Genomic DNA, 21,610 nt, shown 5'->3' on the forward strand with positions numbered 1-21,610 from the left:
CCGCGACGGAGCTTAGCAATTAGTCAGGAGCCGCGGACGTGCCAAAAAGCGCTCGCTTTATTCGTCTCTCTCTCCCGCTCGCTCGCTCGCTCGCTCGCGTTTCTCTACTCGACGTTCAGTCTACTTGCCACCGGAACTCCGCGTATAAATCAAACCGTGTTCGACTCGATTCGAACCGGGACACCCGGTACAAGTTGAGGGGCTCCGTTGCTAGCTGCTCGCGGATTAATATCCCCATCTTCTGCTCGTCTCCGTCCGACCCCCTTTCAGGAGCACACGACCGTGCGCTACCCCACTGATGCATTCTGCGTGCATAGAACTGCAATGTTGGCCTTCGATTTATGGCTCCGAGTAATTCGGATGGCTCGACCCTTTCAAGCCGACTTTCTCGATTACTCTGTTTGTACTTCGACACTTCGGAGCGGTGGCTCGTTCGATCCTGTTCTTTCCGCTTTCATCTTTGGTCGCGTTTCCTTTGGGTATGAGGCTTCGTGGAGCGTTAACCCATTTGCGTCACACGAAGAACATTGGTCCTCACCATGAATGCTTCAATTGCATCAAAATAGAAATGTTTCGAAACGTACATAGCTACATGGTAATTATTGCACTCATAAAATCTATCTTTCCCTTTTTTTGTGATGTGTAAATCACACAACGGTGACGCATATATGCTCTTATGATGCAAATGAGTTAACGAGAGGGAGTGTATGTTTGTCGATGGTATTAATCAATTTTTCGTATTGACTATACCGAGTTTTTTTAGTAATTTTTGCTGGGATCTGGATTTTGCCGAAACGAATATAGAAAATGAAAATAATGTAACATCAACTGAATTACGTCGTTATTATTACAGGTTTGAATTGTTGAATGTCAGTGCATTAAGTTGTATTACTTATAATAAATAAGTTTTGAAATAATCATCGTTTAATCGAACGAATGATAGTAATTCGATTTGGTTGAGGTCACCGGTACCCCCATGGCATTCAACGTGCCAAGTTGATCTTGGACAAGGGATGATTCCTATGAATTTTGAGATCTAGGAGGAATGTATAATCATCAGGAGTTTAATCGCTGGCAATTTGGAACTGGGTGAATTGCCGCGAAGTCGTGCAGAGATAGTTAAGAAATAAAGGCGATGCGTTCGCGGTATGAACCCCTTTTCTATCAGTTTTAATGGCAGGTTCTATTGGAGATGACAGCCTCTGGTCCCGACGCCCTTCACGAGTGCCGGCCACTCGAGAGTCCGTTTTAATGGACACGTCGGCAAACGAATATCCTCTTACATCCGCTTTATGAAAGTGCCCAGGGGGGTGACTGCTTATTACCACCGCATTGTAACCGTGTTTTCCCCGTGCATTGTGCTCCGCCCCGGAGATCATTGTTGCGCGATGAAGAAGGCTAGAGCGGCTGCGCTTCGGTCAACGCACCCGCCCTGTAATCCAATTCCAATAGCACGATTAATTTATTAACTGGAGCCACTATAAACATTCTCGACTCTACGCAACCTGTCACAACATTAATCTCGACTGATCCACTAAAACCTTATTAAGAATTCCTCGACATTAACCCTTTGCACTCGGAAGCTTTTCCTCGGAATATTTTCTTTTAAATACAATAGTCGATTACAAAAGAATAATATTTACGTTAAATTCGAATAAACCGAGTAACATATATTTATCGAATCATATTAAAAATCTTCACCACGAGTCTCACTCGTAGGACAAGGGGTTAATCAACAACCCATCGCCACGAGGAAACGCTGCCAATTCGATCTCCCCAATGAAACCAGAACCAATCGCAGGTCTCCTAAATCCTAGGTACACTCGTCGAAAAAAAGACGCGCGTTAAGTGGCTAACGATCCCATTTCCCGTATAAAACAATTCCGAGCTATCGATGGGCCGCTCGGCAAACACGTGGGACAGTATCGGGACCGGGGTGGCTGGCGTGGGCGGGCCGCGGAAAGTTTCGAGAGGGTTAAGCCCGAGTCAACAAGCTTCGTCGAAAACTCGGGTGGCGGTCCATCGGTGAGGGTGGAGGCCGGTTCCGCGAGTGTTTTTCGGCCGTCGCCACTGCCGCCACCGCCGCCGCCGCGGGAGGATCGATAAACCCTACGGGCGTGTAAATCACGGTACGAGCCATTTGCAAAGTTCCGCAGCCGGGCGTCGCTTGTTGTCAAATTAATCGGCAAACTCATACGGTGGCTCAGCAAACCGTACGTCTCGTCGTGGAAACGTTCCCAGATTGTCCGAGCCACGAGCTGCCGATCGCAATGTTCTAAACCACTTAACCGCGGCCGCGGCGGCGGTTAGACGAGCATCGAGAACCCGCCTCTCTCGATCCGCCGCGCGTGTTCGCGCGCGCTGGCTCGCGGGAGCACGGCCGAAACTATCGAAACGCCGCAAAATCCGGGGGACTTCCGGAATTCGCGGTATCGCTCCCGCCTCCTCCTTCCCGCCGCCACTCGGCCCAGTTCATCGCCGAATTCGGGAATTAGCAGACTCCGCGGCCCGCACGGCTGTTGCCGATCCTCTGTTGCGCCTCGTTATCCGGCTGCGAGAAGAACAGCGGCGCACTGTTTGCCCGCCAGCGAGTTAACTTTAATCCACGCGAAAACCGGAACCGTCGCGGATAATTTCTGACTTATTACCGCCCGCGATACGACAGCTCGGGGAATTATATAGATTAAAGTCGGCTGAGAACTAGCGATGCTTCCGCGGCTCGTGTCGGGTTTGCGGAGCGAGCGGCGGTGGGGATTGTTATTCGGTGAGATATTCGCTCGATCAGGCCGACGGAAAGTGCGTTCTAAACATTTTAACTGAACCGAAGAATTTTTTATGCTTGAGACAGCTATGTGAGGAACAGTATCATACTCATTTTGTATATTTCATTCTCATATTCTCTTGTGGAAGGCAAAACCTGTCTACTGCGTGCACAACTGGGAATATGGAGATATTGCAGAAATTTGAAAAGTGACTATTGGACATTGAATAATTCAATGAATCTCCGAAACAAAGAAATTGAGTTCGCCTATTAATCCTCCGAAACTTAGAACACTCCTCAGAAAGAATAATTCCAACAAGACGAAAGTTACCAGAATAGTCCCACGAACCGCGTCCGCTCCGAGTTGCCCGAAAGCCACCGGGCACCGTTGAAATTGCCGTCGCCACTTCGCGGACGATCGCACTCAGACGGAACGCGGTGGAGAACAAGGTACACAGACTTTGTCATCAGGGTAATAGACATCGCAGTCGATTGCTCTTTGCCACGCCGCCGGTGGCGGTGGGCGGGTATCGCTTAATTTCTCGCGGAAAGGAGGATAAGAGACTTCTCGGCGGGTCAGGTGTATCCATGACGACGGCCGAAGACGCTGTCATCGGGCGGGCGACATCAAAGAGCCCCGGCGAGCGTCAGTGTCCGAGCGGAGGCAGAATCCGAGGCTGCGACGGAGGAGGACGGACGGATTTGCCGGGGCAGAATGTGTGAGCGAACGGGCGAACGGAAACGCGGAACGACACCGGCAAGAAGGACAAAGAGGGCCGGCGAGATAGACAGGCAACCCTTGAGCTATTGATCAACGACGAGCCACCGACAACACGCCCTCTTAATTAAACCCTCTGGGAATCCGAGACGGCGTCCCTCTCCACTCGCGAGGCGGAACTACGTTCACGGATGTCCTGCGAAGCAACTCGGCCTGCGTTGATGACTGCGACCCTCACGCTAACTTCCGAGAGTCGAGTCTTCAGCCTGGACGGATGCTTCATTTCAGAATGGCCTCGAGAATGACGTCGAGTGGAGGAACTCCGCATGGTTCGGGGAAATTTGTCCTCGTCCGCCTAGCATTTGCATTTTATACCTGGGCATCTCAACCCGACGAGGATTCTTTGAGATGTGCAAAACCTTCGACTGATGAATTATCGATTGCCTGATTAACCTTTAGCATTGCAGGTTCTTTTGTAATCTATCAGCAACTGCAACTAATTTTTATAGTATTCCTAGCGAAAATGAGAAATATAACATTTCTTCGATCTTTTATTTTCCTTAGTACAAAATTCGAATATGTGGAAAAACGAATAGTTTTTGCGGTAGTTTCTTTAAGATTCATTAGAATATTTAATATTATAACTGGTGCAATGTTGGAGCCTACAGAGTTCTAAGGGTCAATAGAAAAATAGGAAACTACGTGCTGATCTCCACTATTTCACTAATAGAATCATTTGTTCGCTTCTAAATATGAACATCTGATCTCCGGAATGACATTCGTCCGCAAAGGGTGAAGTTCAAGGCAAGGATATCAAGAGACTTTTGTACATTAATGTCGAAGTAATGGAACAGATGTTAATTTCCCGGGAACTTTTTCAAAAAACACGGGAACACACTTTGGCTAATTTTATATAGAGAGTAACTAAACAATTTAGAAGTTCACCCATGTTTCCTAGCTTTTATATTCCCCGGGTAGACCTGGGGTTCGAGTGTTAATCAGAACACCTGGGTGTACAGAGTTCGCGCGTAAAAGTGGCAATCTGCTTCTCCGAGGAGATCCAGCGCGAAGGAGTTTACCCGGCGATCGGGCGGAAATTTTTTAATAAATTCCCAGCCTCGCCCCGCGGACAGTTCATAGTCTTCTTTCGCCGGATCGCGGCAAGCATCCGGGGAACTTGGACTTCCTCGTAATACGTAACTCACTGCGCGAAAGGAAATTAGCAGCGAGGGCCGTTCCCCTTTCTTCCCTTCGTCCCTCTCCCCTTTCGTCGGGCGACTGAATTTAATATTAACGAGCGCATCGTACTGAATTAAAGGTACCCGCCCGCTCGCTCGCTCGCTCGCTCGCTCGCTAGCTCCCCTCCGCTACCCTTAATTATTCGAGTTGAACGTCTTACGACGGCACTCTCTAATTTCTATTTCTCCGGCCAACTCTTGTTCCCTTCTTCTTCTGCCCGGCCGAAAGTTCTGACGCGCTCACCGGCACGGCGATAACTTTCGGGGGGAGATTGCGGATTTTGAAGACGGCTGATCATTGGGCGATAGACCGGACTGAGTGTCTGCAATTCGTTCTGATAGGTCGTCGGCCGCCCGCTGATAATTAAACTGCGGACCCTTACGGGGAATAAAATTGCTCGGCTGCAATTTACAAGGGCCGAACTTCGCCGAAGTTCATTCCCTTTGATGGTTGGTTCGAGTATGTTGGCTTTGAGAGGAGTTGAAGACATTTTCTTCTTAAATATTCAATGGTCCTTTAAAGTGTTCGATAATTTGTATTTCTCAAATTCTGGGAGGAGTATCAATTCATGCTTAACACTAGAACTATCGAGTAAGTAGACTGAGATGTTCATAATTCACTATAAAAATTAGGAAAACAGATTACTTGAGATTTGAGGACCTTCCTATTGCTGCACAAGAGCAGATTTTATCCAGTAGTTCTATAAAAATAGAAAGATAAAAAATAGAAACATAGAGAAATAAAAGCAGCCAAGCACCCATCCCATCGTCAATACTCTCGACCATCAATTCACCGCAGGTTCCGCAATCCAATCATCACCTCCATCAAAAACTGCTTCAAACGCGTAATCGCTAAAGCGGCCGTCCCCTTTCTCGCAGCAATCCCGATCCTTAATTTCCCGCAGACAATATCACCGCGGCACCGCGGAACAATTCCATAAACCGTTCCACGGGTCCGCGTCCCATCAGACAATTACCGTTCGCGTATAAACGTCGGCGCAAGTTCCAGAACAATAATTCATCCCCCAAACGGCGCATCAAGACGAGCCACGCTCCGGCCGACAAACGGAGCATCCGCGCCGGGAGAATGGTAGTCACCTCTACCCGGAATCCCACAATTTTCCCATCGTCTAGCCAACTAGCTCGATAGCTCCGCGCAAGACGTGCCCCACTACGAAATCGTCCGACTGATTAGCGCGGGAGTCATCGGCTTTGTTCTCCCCTTCCTGTAAAAGACAACGAGCCAGCCATTACGGTCGAGGACGGGGATGGCGTAGTTGGTCCCGAGCAACGGGAGATGCCGGGAATATCTTCTCGGCGGCGAGAGAGAGGTTAAGGCTGCGCCGCGAACTTCTCAAAGGGACCGGGGACTCGAACAGAGACGCCGCGATGTTTCGTGCGGGGGCTTGTTCGCGGATGAAGGGGCGGCACGGAGGTTTGCAGGGTTCGTTCGCCGAGTAATTAGCGCGACTGGCAGGGGGAACGGTTTATTAGCGCGGAAAGCGGCGAACACTGCTCGGGTAAATATTCTCGCGCGACGACGACGCACGGGGGTGAGTTTCCGTCAGGTATACGCGCGAGTAATAATAGATGCGCGTCGTCTCTGGATTCTGGTAGCCTCGCCGGTTTAACCCTTAACACTTCGAACTTCTTTTGCACTTTTCCCTTGGACTCTGTGTTACGATATCTTATTTCAAATACATTTGAAAAGATAGTTTATAGAGAGCAGTGTGGATCCTTCTTACTAATAATATCGAGAATAATGTAATAATGTAATCTATTCTAAAAATATCTTGATGAAGAATTGAGGGACGATTCACTGGGAGATGGTTTATAGATCTATGAGTATTCTTTGATCGTCTAAGTTAATATAGTTGATGCTAGTGTGTTAATTTAAGATGTGTCATAGACGTTTAGTTATTTGTAAGGTAATTTAGTCGTGTCTAAGATGATTTTATTTCTAAGTTATTCGATGTTCGGTTATTTCTAAGTTAATCTAGCTATATGAAAAAATGTTTTTTGAACAAGGACAGCTACATAGATTGCAGGAACTGAAGTTAAACTTCTGACTCACCATACTCAATTTGCTACATAGCTTATGGGCCCTTTCCCCAGAAGCATCCTCAATTATAGATCCAGTTGCTCGTGAAGGGGGTTGATTCGTTTAACGCCGCGCGATAAGGGCGCAATTGGCCGGGGGCGATCCTCATCGCCAAACGAAAACCCGGGGAAACACTTTTCCTTTGAAACTACGACGCCGCTCTCTTTAGCCGTCAACGGACCGGAATATTTCCCCGACGTTTCTTTTTACCCCCCCGTAATTGAGTTTGAATGTAAATTCCGTGGATCTTGGTCAGCTGGCGCGGTTGCCTGGACCGCGACCAAATATTTCATTTGACGCGCGGAACGAATTTCACGGCGGATTTAACGAACGAACGCTGGAACTGACGTCGGCGCGACTCGACGAGACAATAATTGTTATCAAGAGAACAATCAACGTTCACTGCAGCGAACTTCGATCCAACTCCCACGGACAACGGGCTTCTAGAGAGCCACGCGACGCCTTATCTCCCCTTAAAAGAACCGAGGAACAAATACATTAAAACCTCTCTCGCTTAGCACGGGAATATGGAGATCAGGGCGATTTTCATCAAAACGGACAGGAACTAAGCTAAGGGGGTCGCCGGCACAGGTGTCCCGATCTTAATTCATTTGTCCGCGACCGTTACAAAGTCGGTACACGCCGCCGGCCGCGGCTGATATGCAAGTAAGATGAATCGCGCAATTACCAGACCCTTTTGTCCGCGCGAACGGCGCTCTGTTTTCGCGCCGCGAGATATTCTATTATGCAGATGCGGTTTTAAAGGAGGAACCCGAACGGAAGGCACTTGTTGCCCGTGAAATTTTTCCGGCCGAGCGTCGCTCAGCAATCGGCTGGAAAGCCCGGGTTCATCGGATCCGGCGGGCCGTGCCCTTCTCTCCGGCGGAGACGTTCGCCGGCCGGAAGTTCGGCCGGACGGCCGTTTTAAAGTCTCCGCGGTGAGCGGTCGTGAATAATAAACGTCGAGAAAAGGGAACGTCGCCGAAGATCGGCCCCGCGGCCTGGAATAATGTCGGCCACTTCGACCGGAACGGGATCGCGGAGATCGCGGAAGACGATTTTTCGTGGGCGTCGGCTGCCGACGAATTTTCCCCCGTCTCCACGACGAAAAACGAGGTTATCACGAGCCCGGGTAACTTCCGGCGCCAACCGCGAGCCACCGGCAATAACTGTCCCCCTATTTTTCAATTGTTCGACGATGGCCGCTGTCCCCCGACATTCATATCGGATACGTTTCCCGAGGACTGCTCGCGCGGACCTCCCTCGAGGGCTCTGTAAACAACCGCCGCGAAACTGGCCGGCCTCCGGGGACCGAAGAGATCAAGGAGTTATCGCGGCAGCCACACGAGATGAACAGGAAGGATAACAGTGGGGGACGAATTAACGAAGCTCCCGGGGAATCGTATCAAAGACGGGGGCCGACTGTTTGCGGATCGACGAACGTTTCGGCTCCGTGGCCGGGTTCGAGGGCACTGGCGCGGTTTGTTTTGGCTGTGACTCACTATCGGACAGCTGAGTTTCTCGGGGACTGTGTAATGGGACCGTTAACGAGGGGCGAGGAAGTTTGCGTTAAGTTCCGAGAGCGTTGAAGATTCTAACTGCATTTGTGTCGGAATTAGACGATTGAACGGACATTGCGATCAACCGAGTTTTACTGTTACTTGCTTCTCTAATTTCTGAATTCTAACTGAACGTCAACTCTTCTAGAACCAATAGCAAACCGCAATTAAATGTTACGCACGCGGATTTTCCCGTGGACTTTTCGAGAACGTCCTTCGTTGGACGAACAGGACCCACAAGATTTCCAACATCCCCTTAACACTAGAACTACCGAGCACTTCGACTGACTTTTGAAAATTTCGCTATAGAAACTCCAAGAGTGCATCTGTTTCGAATTGATTTACAATTCAATTTGCGTAGTGCCAAATGAATTTAATAATTTCTCAGAGAAACATTTGTCACCTTTCTAATAATTGCAAGAAAACATCAGGCATGGGTCATTTGACCCCTCTGGTAGTTTAGTGTTAAGACATCAGTCGTACAATCTTCATATAGACGTATTTACGTTTTCCACGAAACCCACGTGCAGAATATCATTACTCTTATCTCAAAATTCAATATCATCCTCCATAGAACGTGTACTACGATGCTCTAACTGAACATCAACTCTTCTAGAGCCAATAGAGCAAACTGCACCAGACATAAACCAGAAAACACCCGGAAACTTCAAGCCATTGTTAAAAATCAGGTTCACTGTCCACAACACGAGTACCCAAGAAATCCCCAAAACATCATCAAACAACCCAGCAACAAAACCTCGCCAAGTTCCTCGAGCTACTCACCCTTTCACCCCATCTCGAAGCCGGCGGTCCACGTCCCTGGTTGAGTACTCAGGCCATTCAGGGTCTGCAAAAAGAGAAGAGCGCAGGGTAGCACGATCAAGCGTCTCGTTACACGTGTCGCGGGTAACGCGTGTTCGCGTACACATCAAGGGTCAGGGACGCGGGTAGCATACCCCGCTAGCCGGGCGCAGGTAAAAACGACGCGGGCATTAGAATCTCGTAGGTCGTCGCAGCGAAAGGGTAAATTTCATAAAAGTCGACGCCGGCCCATGGTCCCCGTAGTAACGGCGGTAACCGGCGATGAATTTTACATGAATCCGTGGCAGGGCCGCGAGCGACGAAGTTAATAGCGGCAAAAAGAACTTCGCCGGCTCGTTAAAAGAAGCTCGCGCGATACCGGCGTCCCTTTCCTCGGCCGTCCCTTCGTTTCCAACCCCTCGTTGCCCCTCGTTCGATTTTATTTCGCGTCCTCGAGCCCTAACCGAGTGGCGAGGGTGAACAGGAGCCCTCGGCTCCGATCCGGGCGCCGCGGGAGCCAGCCCGTAGGACCGGCACGTTCGGCGCGGCCACCGAAGGGAGCAAATAAAAGGATTTCCAAGTTTCCGGCAGGTAGTCAACCCTTCGCTCGTTCGTTCCTTTCGACCCCCTTCTTGCTGTCTCGCGCAACGAGTCGATGAAAGAATGGTAAATTCCGCCGCCCCGACCCTTTCTCGTTATCGATCTGACCCGGCTTCGTTATCGGTCACGTTTGTAGGTGTACCTGCGCCCCCTGCTCTTCCCACGCGTGCACGGCCGATAAGGGGGAAGGAATAACGAGTCGACGTGCTTTGTGGAGCGAATGTTCCGTTCGGTTTTATATTTAGCTTTTTAAGTGACACCCTCGTTTCCGGGGGCCGCGGTGCGAGATTGATTTCGCCGGTGGGCCTCTTTGCTTTCGGCGCTTTGTTTCGGAGGTATGCGGGTATCGATTGGAATTTCCTGGATACTTTTGCTATGTTGCGATTACGTTGCCGTTACTTGAAGTTAAAATTGTAGGATCGGAAGTAACATGGTTGCTTAACACGTATTTCATTGTATAATACGATCTTGTGTGGTAATCGTCGCATAATTCTACGGTAAGAGGTGTAATTAAGAAACAATCTGAGCGAAAAGAGGCGGATAAGGCTCGGTTTTCTCGTAATTAGGAAATGATCTTGGAAAAAGATCAAATTAACGGTAATACCGCGCGGCATTACGCTCACCTAAGGGCCAGCCCTAAATATCACAAAGTACCGGATAGATTAAGAACGATTAATCGTGATTCACGGCGTCCATCCGTTACCGTTTCCCCGATCGGCACGCAATTGGTAGGATTATCCAGGCGTCGTTGCGTCCGAAGTGGGGGGTTACTTTTCGGTATAATGGGATTTATTTAATTGCGTCCGTGGACCGGTGCCAGGACATCGCCGGCCACTCCCTATTTTTTCCCCCGCCTTTCACTCCCGCGAAAATCGTCGGGGCTGCGGTTTATTTCAGCGTTCGGCTTCTCCTTTTTTAACGGCAACAAAAAAATTTTAACGAGACACCGGCACGCGCTAACGATGCGATATGCGTCCAATTACTTTCACACCCAGCGTTCCGTAATTGTTAATCTCGTTTGTACTTTCCGCAATTAAATGTTTAACGCGCACGGATTTTCCCGTAGACTTTTCGAGAACGTACTTCCCGTTGAACGAACAGGATCCGCAAGATTTCCAACATCTCCTTAAGACACCAATCGTGCAATCTCTATGGAGACGTATTTACGTTTTCTATGAAACCCACGTGCGGAATATCATTACTCTTATCTCAGAATTCAATGTTATCTTCCGTAGAACGTGTACCTCAACCCTTTCGTCCCTGAATATGTATTTCTTCCCTTAGAAATATATCTTCCCCATCAAAGATAGAACCGAGAGCAGCTGCTTTCAAGTGAAATTGAAGCTTCAAGGAAATGAGATAAGCACTAATAATAATAAGTAGCACTTAAGCTATCAATCATAAGCGAAGATTCCCATGTGGTACAATTTTCCTTTATCTTTAAGCTGTTTCCTAGCTTTTAGGTAATTCAAACTGTTCGCAGATAAGAAACACAAAAAATGATCGTATAGAAGTTACTAATTGAATAAAAAGTACCAATACTCTATTTCCAATGGCAAACTTTTCACATAAAGATTCTCTGTCTCCAGGATTGCCGCAAACAGTTTCGTCCTGTTTAGATTTCACGCGTCGATCTTATTACTTCCCCGACGCCCGGATCCAGCAACAAGTATCCGCGATTGTAACGGCAAGCGAGGAGCCGCGGCTTCCCGTGGGATAATAAAATAGACACACAAATTGCCGAAGTGCGCGCAGACGTCGGACGAAGTCGCACAGTTGTTCGACGCTCGCGAGAACGGTTTCCGAGGGCGTGCAATATTAAGGGCGCGCGCGGCTGAACCTCTTCCGCGCGGAATTGAACCAGTCGAATTCATGAGACAACTTTCCCCGAACATCCCGCCGAAGTTTCGCCGCGCAGCTTTGAAATTCGCAATCGGAAAACTGTCGTTTCTCCGTCTCCACCCGGTGGCCGCCACTTTTTTCTGGCCTCTTCCGTACTTTCCCGCCGGTGAATGCAACCTGGTGCTCGCACATCCCCGCGGAACCGCCTAATTAAAATTTAACTTGTTCCACTGGCAAAGGAACTCCTCTGCGAGCCAGGAATTTCGACGCTGCGTCCCTTCCGCGTCGCGCGAAGGTCTTCTTTCATACTTTTCATTCCGTGTCTCGTCTAGCGTTAGGTTTCCTTCGATATTCCTCTGTCTAATATTCTCTCTTATTAATATAACAATTTCTGTCATTGAAACTGCAATGATAATCATAAAACTACACGATACATCCAATAAACCAACGAGAACTAAGAATCACCAAAATAATCGAATTCTCCAGGATCGCGAAATAAATATGACAAATTCTGTCGTTGAAATTGCAACAATGATAATCATAGAACTACATGATGTATCCGATAAACCTACGAGAACTAAGAATCTCGTAAACAATCGAATTCTCCAGGATCACGAAATAAATATAACAAATTCTGTCGTTGAAACTGCAACAATGATAATCATAGAACTACATGATGCATCCAATAAACCTACGAGAACTAAGAATCACCTACACAATCGAATTCTCCAGGATCGCGAAATAAATATGACAAATTCTGTCGTTGAAACTGCAACAATGATAATCATAGAACTACATGATGTATCCAACAAACCTACCAGAACTAAGAATCACCAAAATAATCGAATTCTCCAGAATCACGAAATCACGGAAGCATCCCACCCCAAGGACCTTATTCGGCAAGTATAATCAGCCAACATTGGTCAGCCGCAAAATTTCAATAGCAATGTACGCGTCGACTGATGTGTCCTCGATACACGGCGGAAGTGCGACGAGGGGTAAGTCGTAACAGGCCAGTAATAATTGGAGCAGCGTTACGGGGTGATTATTGTCGGCAGCGCGGACGGGGTTCGTGACCAATCAAGCCAGTTATTACGATCGGGCCCACTTCGTGCTACAATCAGACGGTGATCAGCCTAAGGGCTGGCCACGGCCGCGCGGAAACGCTGCGCGGCGTTCGATCGGTTTGACGTTTCGGCGGCGCGCGTTGAACAAACAACGACCGGCGGGAAAGTGGGGCTGCGAGGCACGGGCGCGTCAGGGAAGCTGGCCTCGCGGAGTTTCAATCGAGCGGACGTGGCCCGGGGCTCCCACGATTTCCGTCTTTCCTTTTTATTAGCCCCACGGCCGTTTAAATAAGCCCGACGTTGTGATAAGGATCGCAGGTGAAGTAAAATAAATTACATTCGTAATACCGAGTGGCTAACCCTATTACCTTGGGCTGCGAGCCGGTCTTTGCGTTTCCCGCCCCCTCCCCCTCCCGACCGCCGCTCGGCCCACCCTTCCTCCGACCCTACCACGAGTCCGTTCGGAGGAAATAGCGGAAACGGAACGGACTCGAACGCTGAAACGACGAGATATTTTTTCTCAATTTCCTCCGAACCGAGCCGCCCCTCCCGCCGCAGCCAGGAATCTCTTTTGATTCCGCGCGGAACGAGAGGTTTTCGTGTTATTGGTTTCCCTTAAACGAACCCTGGCTCCGGCTTATCCTCCGGCGTATTTAACCGCGCGATGGATTCGCGACTGCGTGGAAATATTTCTGGTAGCGCGATGCGTGTGTTTTACAGGGATGAGAGGGCGGATGAGTGTACGGTAAATTGGTCTGGCGCTGGGGGATCGATCGTTTGGTATACTTGCTTGAGTGGGTATAGTAGCGGTGGTAGATAATTATAGTAACTGTTATAAATATTTGAATCGGTGAGGGGTTTGGTAGCTAAGTAGCTGTGTAGTTGAGTGGTTAAATGGATAAATAGTTTAATGGCTAGCTAGTTCGTTAGCTGAATAGTTGAATAACTGACTAGTTGATTAGGTGAACAGTTGAATAGTTGAGTAGTTAAATAGGTAAATAGTTGACTAGTTAACTAGTTGAATAGTTGAATAGTTGAATAGTTGAATAGTTGAATAGTTGAATAGTTGAACAGTTCATTAGCTGAACAGTTCATTAGCTGAATAGTTGACTAGTTGATTAGTTGATTAGTTGATTAGTTGATTAGTTGAAAGTTGAATAGTTGAATAGTTGACTAGTTGAATAGTTGAATAGTTGAATAGTTGAATAGTTGAATAGTTGAATAGTTTAATAGTTTAATAGTTTAATAGTTGAATAGTTGAATAGTTGAATAGTTGAATAGTTGAATAGTTGAACGGAAAAAGTTAAGATAACAGTATACAGAAACACGAATGTAACAAACTAAGATGCATTATACGATGTTCTACCTTTCTCCTGGTAGATCGAAGCAAAATAGGATGCCAGGGGATTGAGTTTTATTTCCCATCGAATGAAAGTTTACAATGGGCATAGCAAGATTTGAGGGTATGCGTTGTTCGAAGATCGAGGAAATATTTTATGTGGGTTTTCTACGGAGACATACAAGATTCAAGAAACGACCGGTGGAATCTCCGTCGCGACGACGGAAACGACTTCGTAGCGGCACGTTAGTTTCGACGTTGCGTTTACTTATTCAGGGTTAGAGCGAGGAGGGACACCAGCCACGGAACTCGCTCGACGATCGAACTGCCCGTGAATTAGAACTTGTTCAACTCCACAACTATCGTTCCGGTGAACTTGTTGTCTTGTCCTTGAACTTCGCCGGATTTGAGTGATTTCGATTGATCGTGCAAGACAAATCCTCTAATTTTCGTGTGAAAAACAAAATTTCAATATTGCCAGTTCTAAACACTATCTCCTCTTATTGTTTTCTAGAAGATCGAACTCACAATCAATCGAAAGTATAAAAAGACCAAAACTCAGAAATTTTCTATTCCTTTAATAAACCGAAACTTGAATAATAAATACACTAAAATTCTTCTTAAAGCAACTAGGATTCTAGTGAATAAATAAACTTGGAAAATTTCTTTCTATGAACTCGATGTTTAATGATCCACAGTTCCCACATATAAGATGATCCCACAGACTTGGCTACTAAAATTTCAGGAACCGTTCAGTCCGTCAGTTTCTAATCCGCAGCATATGAACCGATGTTCGAGATCTGGGTTACAGTTCACATCCGGGCCCGCATAAACGCGAACGGTCATGTCTGATGATCAAATCCGGCCCGAATACACTAAATCCTTCGTAAGCAGCATTATCTCGTGATCTCGAGGTGGCCTGGCCACCGGCGTCCGTTATAACGAGTAATTACGACACCGTGTTAAGCATTTCTCGGAGCTCGCGAGGTGTGTGCACGGCGTTACGGACGGTTAATGGACCGCGGCAATAAAGCGGCCGGTGTTACATCGATTACAACTACGAGCCGGAAGTTTCTGCGATCGGGTAATAACTCTAAATATCGCGGTATCGACCCGTGGCCCCGTTTCTCCGGATTAGTTCCCGCGTGAATAACGCCCGACGGATATCACGGAACGGATCCGTTCCGGGCAACAAGCGGAGGAAGAATTGTGTCCGAGAATTACTGATAACCGCGACCGACACCCTTGAAATTTAGATACTGACTCGTGTCAATCTTGACGATTATTTTACCACACTTCGCAATTTTCCACCATTTTGCTGTTAAAATTAAAAGGAATATTCATAAGAAGGTAGATAAGGATTAATCAGTGAAAAATCTTGCAACCCTTGAATTCAGATTTTACGAACAATAATGGAGTCTTTGGTAGATGTTTCACTGTTTTTCTGTTGATTTCTAGTAATATGAATGTCGCAAGAACATTGATGATATAGTAAGTACAATAATAGATACTAAAAAGAGGTAAAAATGATGCAATGCAACGATCAATGGAATAATACGCGATGAGAAGCCGCAATTTTCCATCATTTTGCTGTTAAAATTAAAAGGAATATACATAAGAAGGTAGATAAGAAGGATTAATCAGTATAAAATCTTGCAATCCTTGAATTCAGATTTTATGAACAATAATGGAGTCTTTGATAGATGTTTCACTGTTTATCTGTTGATTTCTAGTAATATGAATGTCGCGAGAATATTGATGATATAGTAAATACGATAATAGATACTAACATGGGGTGTAAACGATACAATGCAACGATCAATCGAATAATACGCGAGGACAGGCACAGAAAAATTAACAAATTTCTGTAGCCCCCGATTCCCGATGCCACAACCAACACCGGTAAACGAGAAAATTCCCCAGCCCCGTGGGCCGCAGTCGAACGGATAGAAGCGGCGGGCACACGGATCAAGACTTTTCATGGGCAGCGTCGGTGATATTTGCAGGGCGCTAATATTGGTCTTTGCTATCGGCTGTTTGCCGGTAAATAGGAATTTTCTCGTGGACGCCGGATACTTGGCCGACGTGCCCCGGCAACCAGATTCAGCCTCGGCGACCGGCGACACTTTTTCAAAGCGTTTGCCACTCGAGCCGAACGCAAAACGGCTGCTACCGCGTCGCCGAAGAAACGTGAGTAGCACTCCCCGGAAATCGATATGAAACCGTATCGATCCGACAATGCGATCTCCGAGGATTTTCCTTGTGGCGTACAGCGGGCTTTCCCCGAACGTGGAAGTGTTTTCGCGTGGGTGTCATAATTTCCAGAATGAATGAAGACAGATAGGTTGAAAACTTTAGGTGTAAATGAAGAGTTTCTGCAATGGAGCGTCTAGAACCGAGTGTATGGGCTTGTACGCGTTGTAAAAAGTTTGCGTGGAACCTAGAATAGCTAGGGGAAAGAATATAAAAGAAAAACTGTGAGTCCCATAGGAATAGTCGATTAAAATTAGACAAATATGTATAAGAGTCAACCAAGTATCGCAGCTTATAGAATTCGAGAGAGAGCTACACTATAATTAATCTACTTCGAACAAACTATTATTTCACTGAAAAAACCTTGTTCTCTTTTTTACAACAGCACATGGAATTTACATAGAAACAATCCATAACCACGATCGCAGTTTTAATCTTCGACGTCTCGCTGTTCCCTCGCGACGATTCCACCCTCCGCGCGTCCATTGTTCCTCTTTGTCTCGATCACGAGCCAACGGTCCCTTTCTTGCTCGTGAAAAGCGTGTCGAGGTGTCGGCGCGGTGTTTACCATCGCACGTCGATCATTAGAAAGCTATTAAAAAAGAACGCAGAAGCGTGGTTGCGTGCTGGCCGCCGTTCACCGAGCTCCACGCCGAAGTTAGGTGGAAGAGAAAAACGGCAGGGAAAAAAACCGAGCCGGTGGGGGAGTAACGGTTACGTGGTAGTTCTGCGTAGGTCGCATGACAAGGGGCCACGTAGGCGACCCGGTCACGCGATACGCGAGTCATCCACCCGCGCCGGTGGATGTCTTTATCTCGGCCCGTCGCCGTAATGCTTCCGTGCCACGCGTTAAAGGCTGAGCAATTTTCTTCCGCAGACCCCGAAGACAGTCGACTACCGAGAGAAAGGGGGCGGAAAGGCGGGGGAGGGGCGGGGGCACATGGAAATTAATCGTCCGCGAGAAACGACGTGATTAACGAGTACGCCGCGAGCCGCCGCATAAATCATTCTTTGGCACTGTTTGCCGCCAGTTGTAACACGGCCGACCCTGATCACGCCGCCTTGCAAGTAGTCGTGGTCGGGTTTGGTCGGACGTACGGTGTTTGCCTTTTGTTTCGGACCGCTCACCGGGAATTTTATTAATGTCCTTCGATCGGGGGGGTTTTCCTGGAAACTCGTAATAAATGTATACTTCTGTTGAGAATGAGCATGAAGTTTATTTTTAATGGCTACAAAGTATTCGTTGGTATAGTCCTCTCCCTCAGGAGTCAGTTGTTTTTCCCGAGGACAAATCATCGTAATACATACTTTAACACTAAAACTACCAGAGGGAAATGACCCATGCCTGATGTCTTCTTTTTGCAATTATTAGAGAGGTGACAAATGTTGCTCTGAGAAATTATTAAAGAAATTCATTCAGCAGTACGCAAATTGAATTGTAAATCAATTAAAGTCTGAACAGATGCACTCTTGGAGTTTCTATAGCGAAATTTTGAAAGGTCAATTGAAGTACTCTGTAATTTTAGTGTTAATACACTTAGTTTTTCAAACTGTGCTGTGTTTATTTTGACAAATAAATATTCAACAACTTCGAATACTTAATCTCGATAATATTGTGTTATGGATACACGAAGTCGCAGGATTCTACTGCAAATGGAACTTTAGCAACACACAGTCTGCAGTAATATTTCGTATGACTAGTAACGATGGCTACAGGAAACTGGCAATTCGAGTGCAACAATCATGAACACCGATGCTACAACTTCAGTCTCAAGACCACAAGCAACCCTATCCAAAAGAGACTTCCAATTCCGAAGCGAATAATCATAATCCCCAATACACGGTCGCCACCCTCCGAAACTCAAACAAAGGAAGCCGCCGTCCATTTGCCGCAGAATTACGCTCGCGTGACGACTGCCCGTCTATCGCGGGCACAACAGTGGTCTGAAAAATGGTGTCCGATCGCCGGCTATCAAGCCCCGATGGTCTCCCGCCCGCAGTCGTTAGCCGCGACGATAGCGCGCCATTATTTACCGGATAGCGGGCGAAAGCCGACGCGTCTCGGAATCAATCGGCGGAGACGAGCGCAGCGGCGCGGGTTACGAGCGACTGTTTCGGATCTCGCCGGTCGTTTCTTACGGGTTGTTAGCCCCGATCCGAACGAGCCATTACCGACATTACGTTATCTCGCCTCTGCTCTGAATGTTATCGGCTGGCCAGCCATCCCCGCCACCGTCGCCGCTATCCGTGCTTAAAGCCTGCTCCTCATCGAACCGTCTCTCTTCCTGAGCTATTGCTCGAAAGCTCGCCGAGAGATAATCTCGGTGGCATGACTCTCGCAGGAGGCCTGTCATAAAGCAGAGCGGGGCACACCGACGAAAGACACGCGCGGAACTCCGGCGGCGTCTGCGAGAGGCTTTCAAAGACCTCGGGAATCCTGGAAGGAGGGACCTCGCGAACGCTGTCTTCTTCCGCCGGTAAATTCTGTCGCGCGGAGAGACCACGAGCTGGCTGGCTGGCTGGTTGGCTGCTAGCTCGGTGTGTTGCCCGGGCCACCCTCTGGGCAGATGCAATCTGCCCCGGTACGCGGCCCTATGTCGCGTTCACGCTGCCTTAAGTAAGACCATTCTCGTGTCAATGGACGATGAATCCATCCAGCGGCCCTTTATCTCGCCGACACGCCCTCTCAGGTGTATCCTGCGTGCACGTTACCCTCTTATATGATTTATGCCGCGCCGCCGGCTACGGGAACGTGAGGGCTCCGTCGTTATTGCGGTGTATCAGCATTTTTGATGGCGAGTTAGGGGATCGTGGCGGATAGCTGCGAAGTTGTAGGTCGACTCGTAGCTGAGTCGAATTTGAGATAGATCGACTGTGGGCTGGATTTATGCGTAAGGGCTACTGAGCATTCATTGGAGACGATTTATACTGTTTTGCGATGGTGTCAGGATTTTCGTAGAGAGTGTTAGTGTGTGACACTGAATCTTAGACGACTGTGTGACTTTGTACCATTTTGATCCCGGTTGATCCAGTTAAGTCTACCTGGATCCATTGGAGAGCATTTTAATCTGGTTGGATCCGCTTGCGATCCAACCAGACCCACTTGGATCTTCGTTGTATACCTTGGATCGCCTTGGATCAATTCTGAGCCGCCTGGATCCACTTGGATTCGATGCGAGTGGGATCCGCTTTGATCTGGCTTCAAGCACTGCTATATTTTGCGAGATGGCGATACGCGTTCTAATAATAGACCACTGTCTAAGTTCCCGATAAAGATGCTGGTAACAATTAATTTAGTAAAATTCCACTGAAAATAGATTCAGTAATTTCTCATTACCTTCGAGGTTCAAGATATTACAATTCGAAACTTTATACAGAGACGAGAATAGAGAATTAACCGTCTGAGACGCTCCCATAATCGCAGATGACGATTCAATGGAAATCACGCGAGACCTATGCAAAATTAGGTAACACGTCGCGATAATTATCACGCCGGCCACGCGGCGACAATAAATGAATAACGAAACGCACCGGGACCCTTTCCTTTTCGGCCAATAAATCAATAACCTATTAGCGGTCTAGAAACATTAATTACCGTTCAATGCTTGATCGATACATACCGCAGTGGTAGCGAAATCTGCCCATAATGTAACACCTTGCGCACCGTCCGCCGATCGGGATTTATTGTATTATAATGCCCCAGCTGTTTGTACCAAAGCGCGCGTGGAAATCGCTTTGAAATTGAATTCCTGATTCTCGGTGTAAATATACATTTCCTTTTCGCGTCGAATCAGTGCATTAGCTCGAGTACAGTTTCGTTCTGTGCGTTGTAAACAGCGAACGCTCTCCCCTGTTTCGTTCGCGACCTTCCCGGGCGAACGGTTTCTGATAAAACGATGTTTCCGCATCGGTTCCGGGTCGGGACGGATGAAAAGAAAGGGGTCCGCCAGCGAGACGGACGATTAAACAGGAGTTTACGACCCCGCGAACGGGGGCGCATTAAAAACTAAGCTGCGACGGGACGCCGCGGAAACTCTTGGACCGTCTTCGCGCGCTAATCGGCCTTTCTTCCGTTCGGTTTTAATGCGAAGATAAAGCCGGCAGATATCCCGCCCCCGTATTACACTGTAATAGAACCGAGGGAGGCTCCTTCGGACGCAGAGAAACGTTTTGCAAGGGGGGAAACGCGTTTCGAGCGACGCTCGCGATAAATCATCGTCGTTATAACCGTGGACTGCCGGCATCTTTCGGGTATCACAATATTCTCGGTCGACCCCGCGGAATGGTACAGTAACGGCCCGATTTTTATGCAAATACAGGCTTTTACGGGCGAATTTGCAAGAAGTCAAGTGGAGCGATAATTTATTTACCCTATTAAAGGATCTACTCGCTTACCAAGTAACAGAAAAACCTCGTTAAGGTTTTTAACGAAGTTTTTATTGTGCTAATAACTTTTTAATGCGCGTCCACTAGATCCATTTTTACCGGGATGAAGTCTCCTCGGATGTTACTCGTTAACTTCCAACATCAACTACGTAAATACTCCTGCTTTCCTTCCGTTTTATCTGAAATACCACCGTACCCATTTAACGCTAATAATTCTGATTCTTTCATCACATCCAGACGAGAAGTAACAGCGGGAAAGAAGATAATTCCAAGCAAGGTGATAAATCTCAGGGCATTCTATTTTATTGCAATCTCTACCTGTTTTAACAATTTTTTCTATATTTATTCGTAGCATCACAATTGTACCATTTAAAGGTAACATTACAATGACTCCCAAATATTCTAGAATAAATAAATAGAGCGTCATATTAGCTATAATTGAATGAACTAACGTGAACCTCAAAGTGAGAAACGAAGAGCACTTCGGACCGCGAGGAAGTAACGTACCAACGAAAAATCATTTATCGAAGGGCTAATTCCATTCGGAGCACAACGTAGGTTCACCTACTGTCCTAGCAATCCGGAGGTGATCTCGATTCTACCCAAGCACCACGGCCTCTGCCACAAGATAGCGTCCGGCATTACGGATTGAATCACTTAGGCATCAGGCATTAAGCATAAACTCAAATCGGTGTCCAGCCGTGCACACGGCCGCCGAATCGATCCGGCCTGGACCGTGTTTGCATTCGTGCACCGATGTTGACCGTCGGCCGGCGTGTCTTGAGTAATTAGAACGGATGGTCCGTCGTCTTCTTGCCGAGCGGCATAATGATTATTGATGCCCGGCCGCGGCCTGAAACGAGGGCGATCGGTCTTCGTCGCCGGTCGCGGCGGTCCCGGCGATAAAACGCGATACGTCGGGCGACCTTTGAAAGGCGACCTCGT

General features: G+C 47.6%; 1 protein-coding gene across 2 annotated transcripts in view; it reads right to left on the reverse strand.

Annotated features, from left to right (window-relative positions):
* The window catches only part of crok (crooked), a 219,725-nt gene that overhangs the window by 165,336 nt on the left and 32,779 nt on the right, over positions 1–21,610 (reverse strand). For both annotated transcript variants that reach the window (XM_076372735.1, XM_031988049.2), the window contains one exon: positions 9,161–9,224. Coding sequence is in view for 1 of the 2 variants with exons in the window: in XM_031988049.2 (XP_031843909.1) it covers positions 9,161–9,224 (64 nt within the window). In the remaining variant the exon portion in view is untranslated. The remainder of the gene's footprint in view (positions 1–9,160; positions 9,225–21,610) is intronic.

The sequence above is a fragment of the Nomia melanderi genome, chromosome 12, assembly GCF_051020985.1.
Source record: "Nomia melanderi isolate GNS246 chromosome 12, iyNomMela1, whole genome shotgun sequence".
Taxonomy (NCBI): Eukaryota; Metazoa; Arthropoda; class Insecta; order Hymenoptera; family Halictidae; genus Nomia; species Nomia melanderi.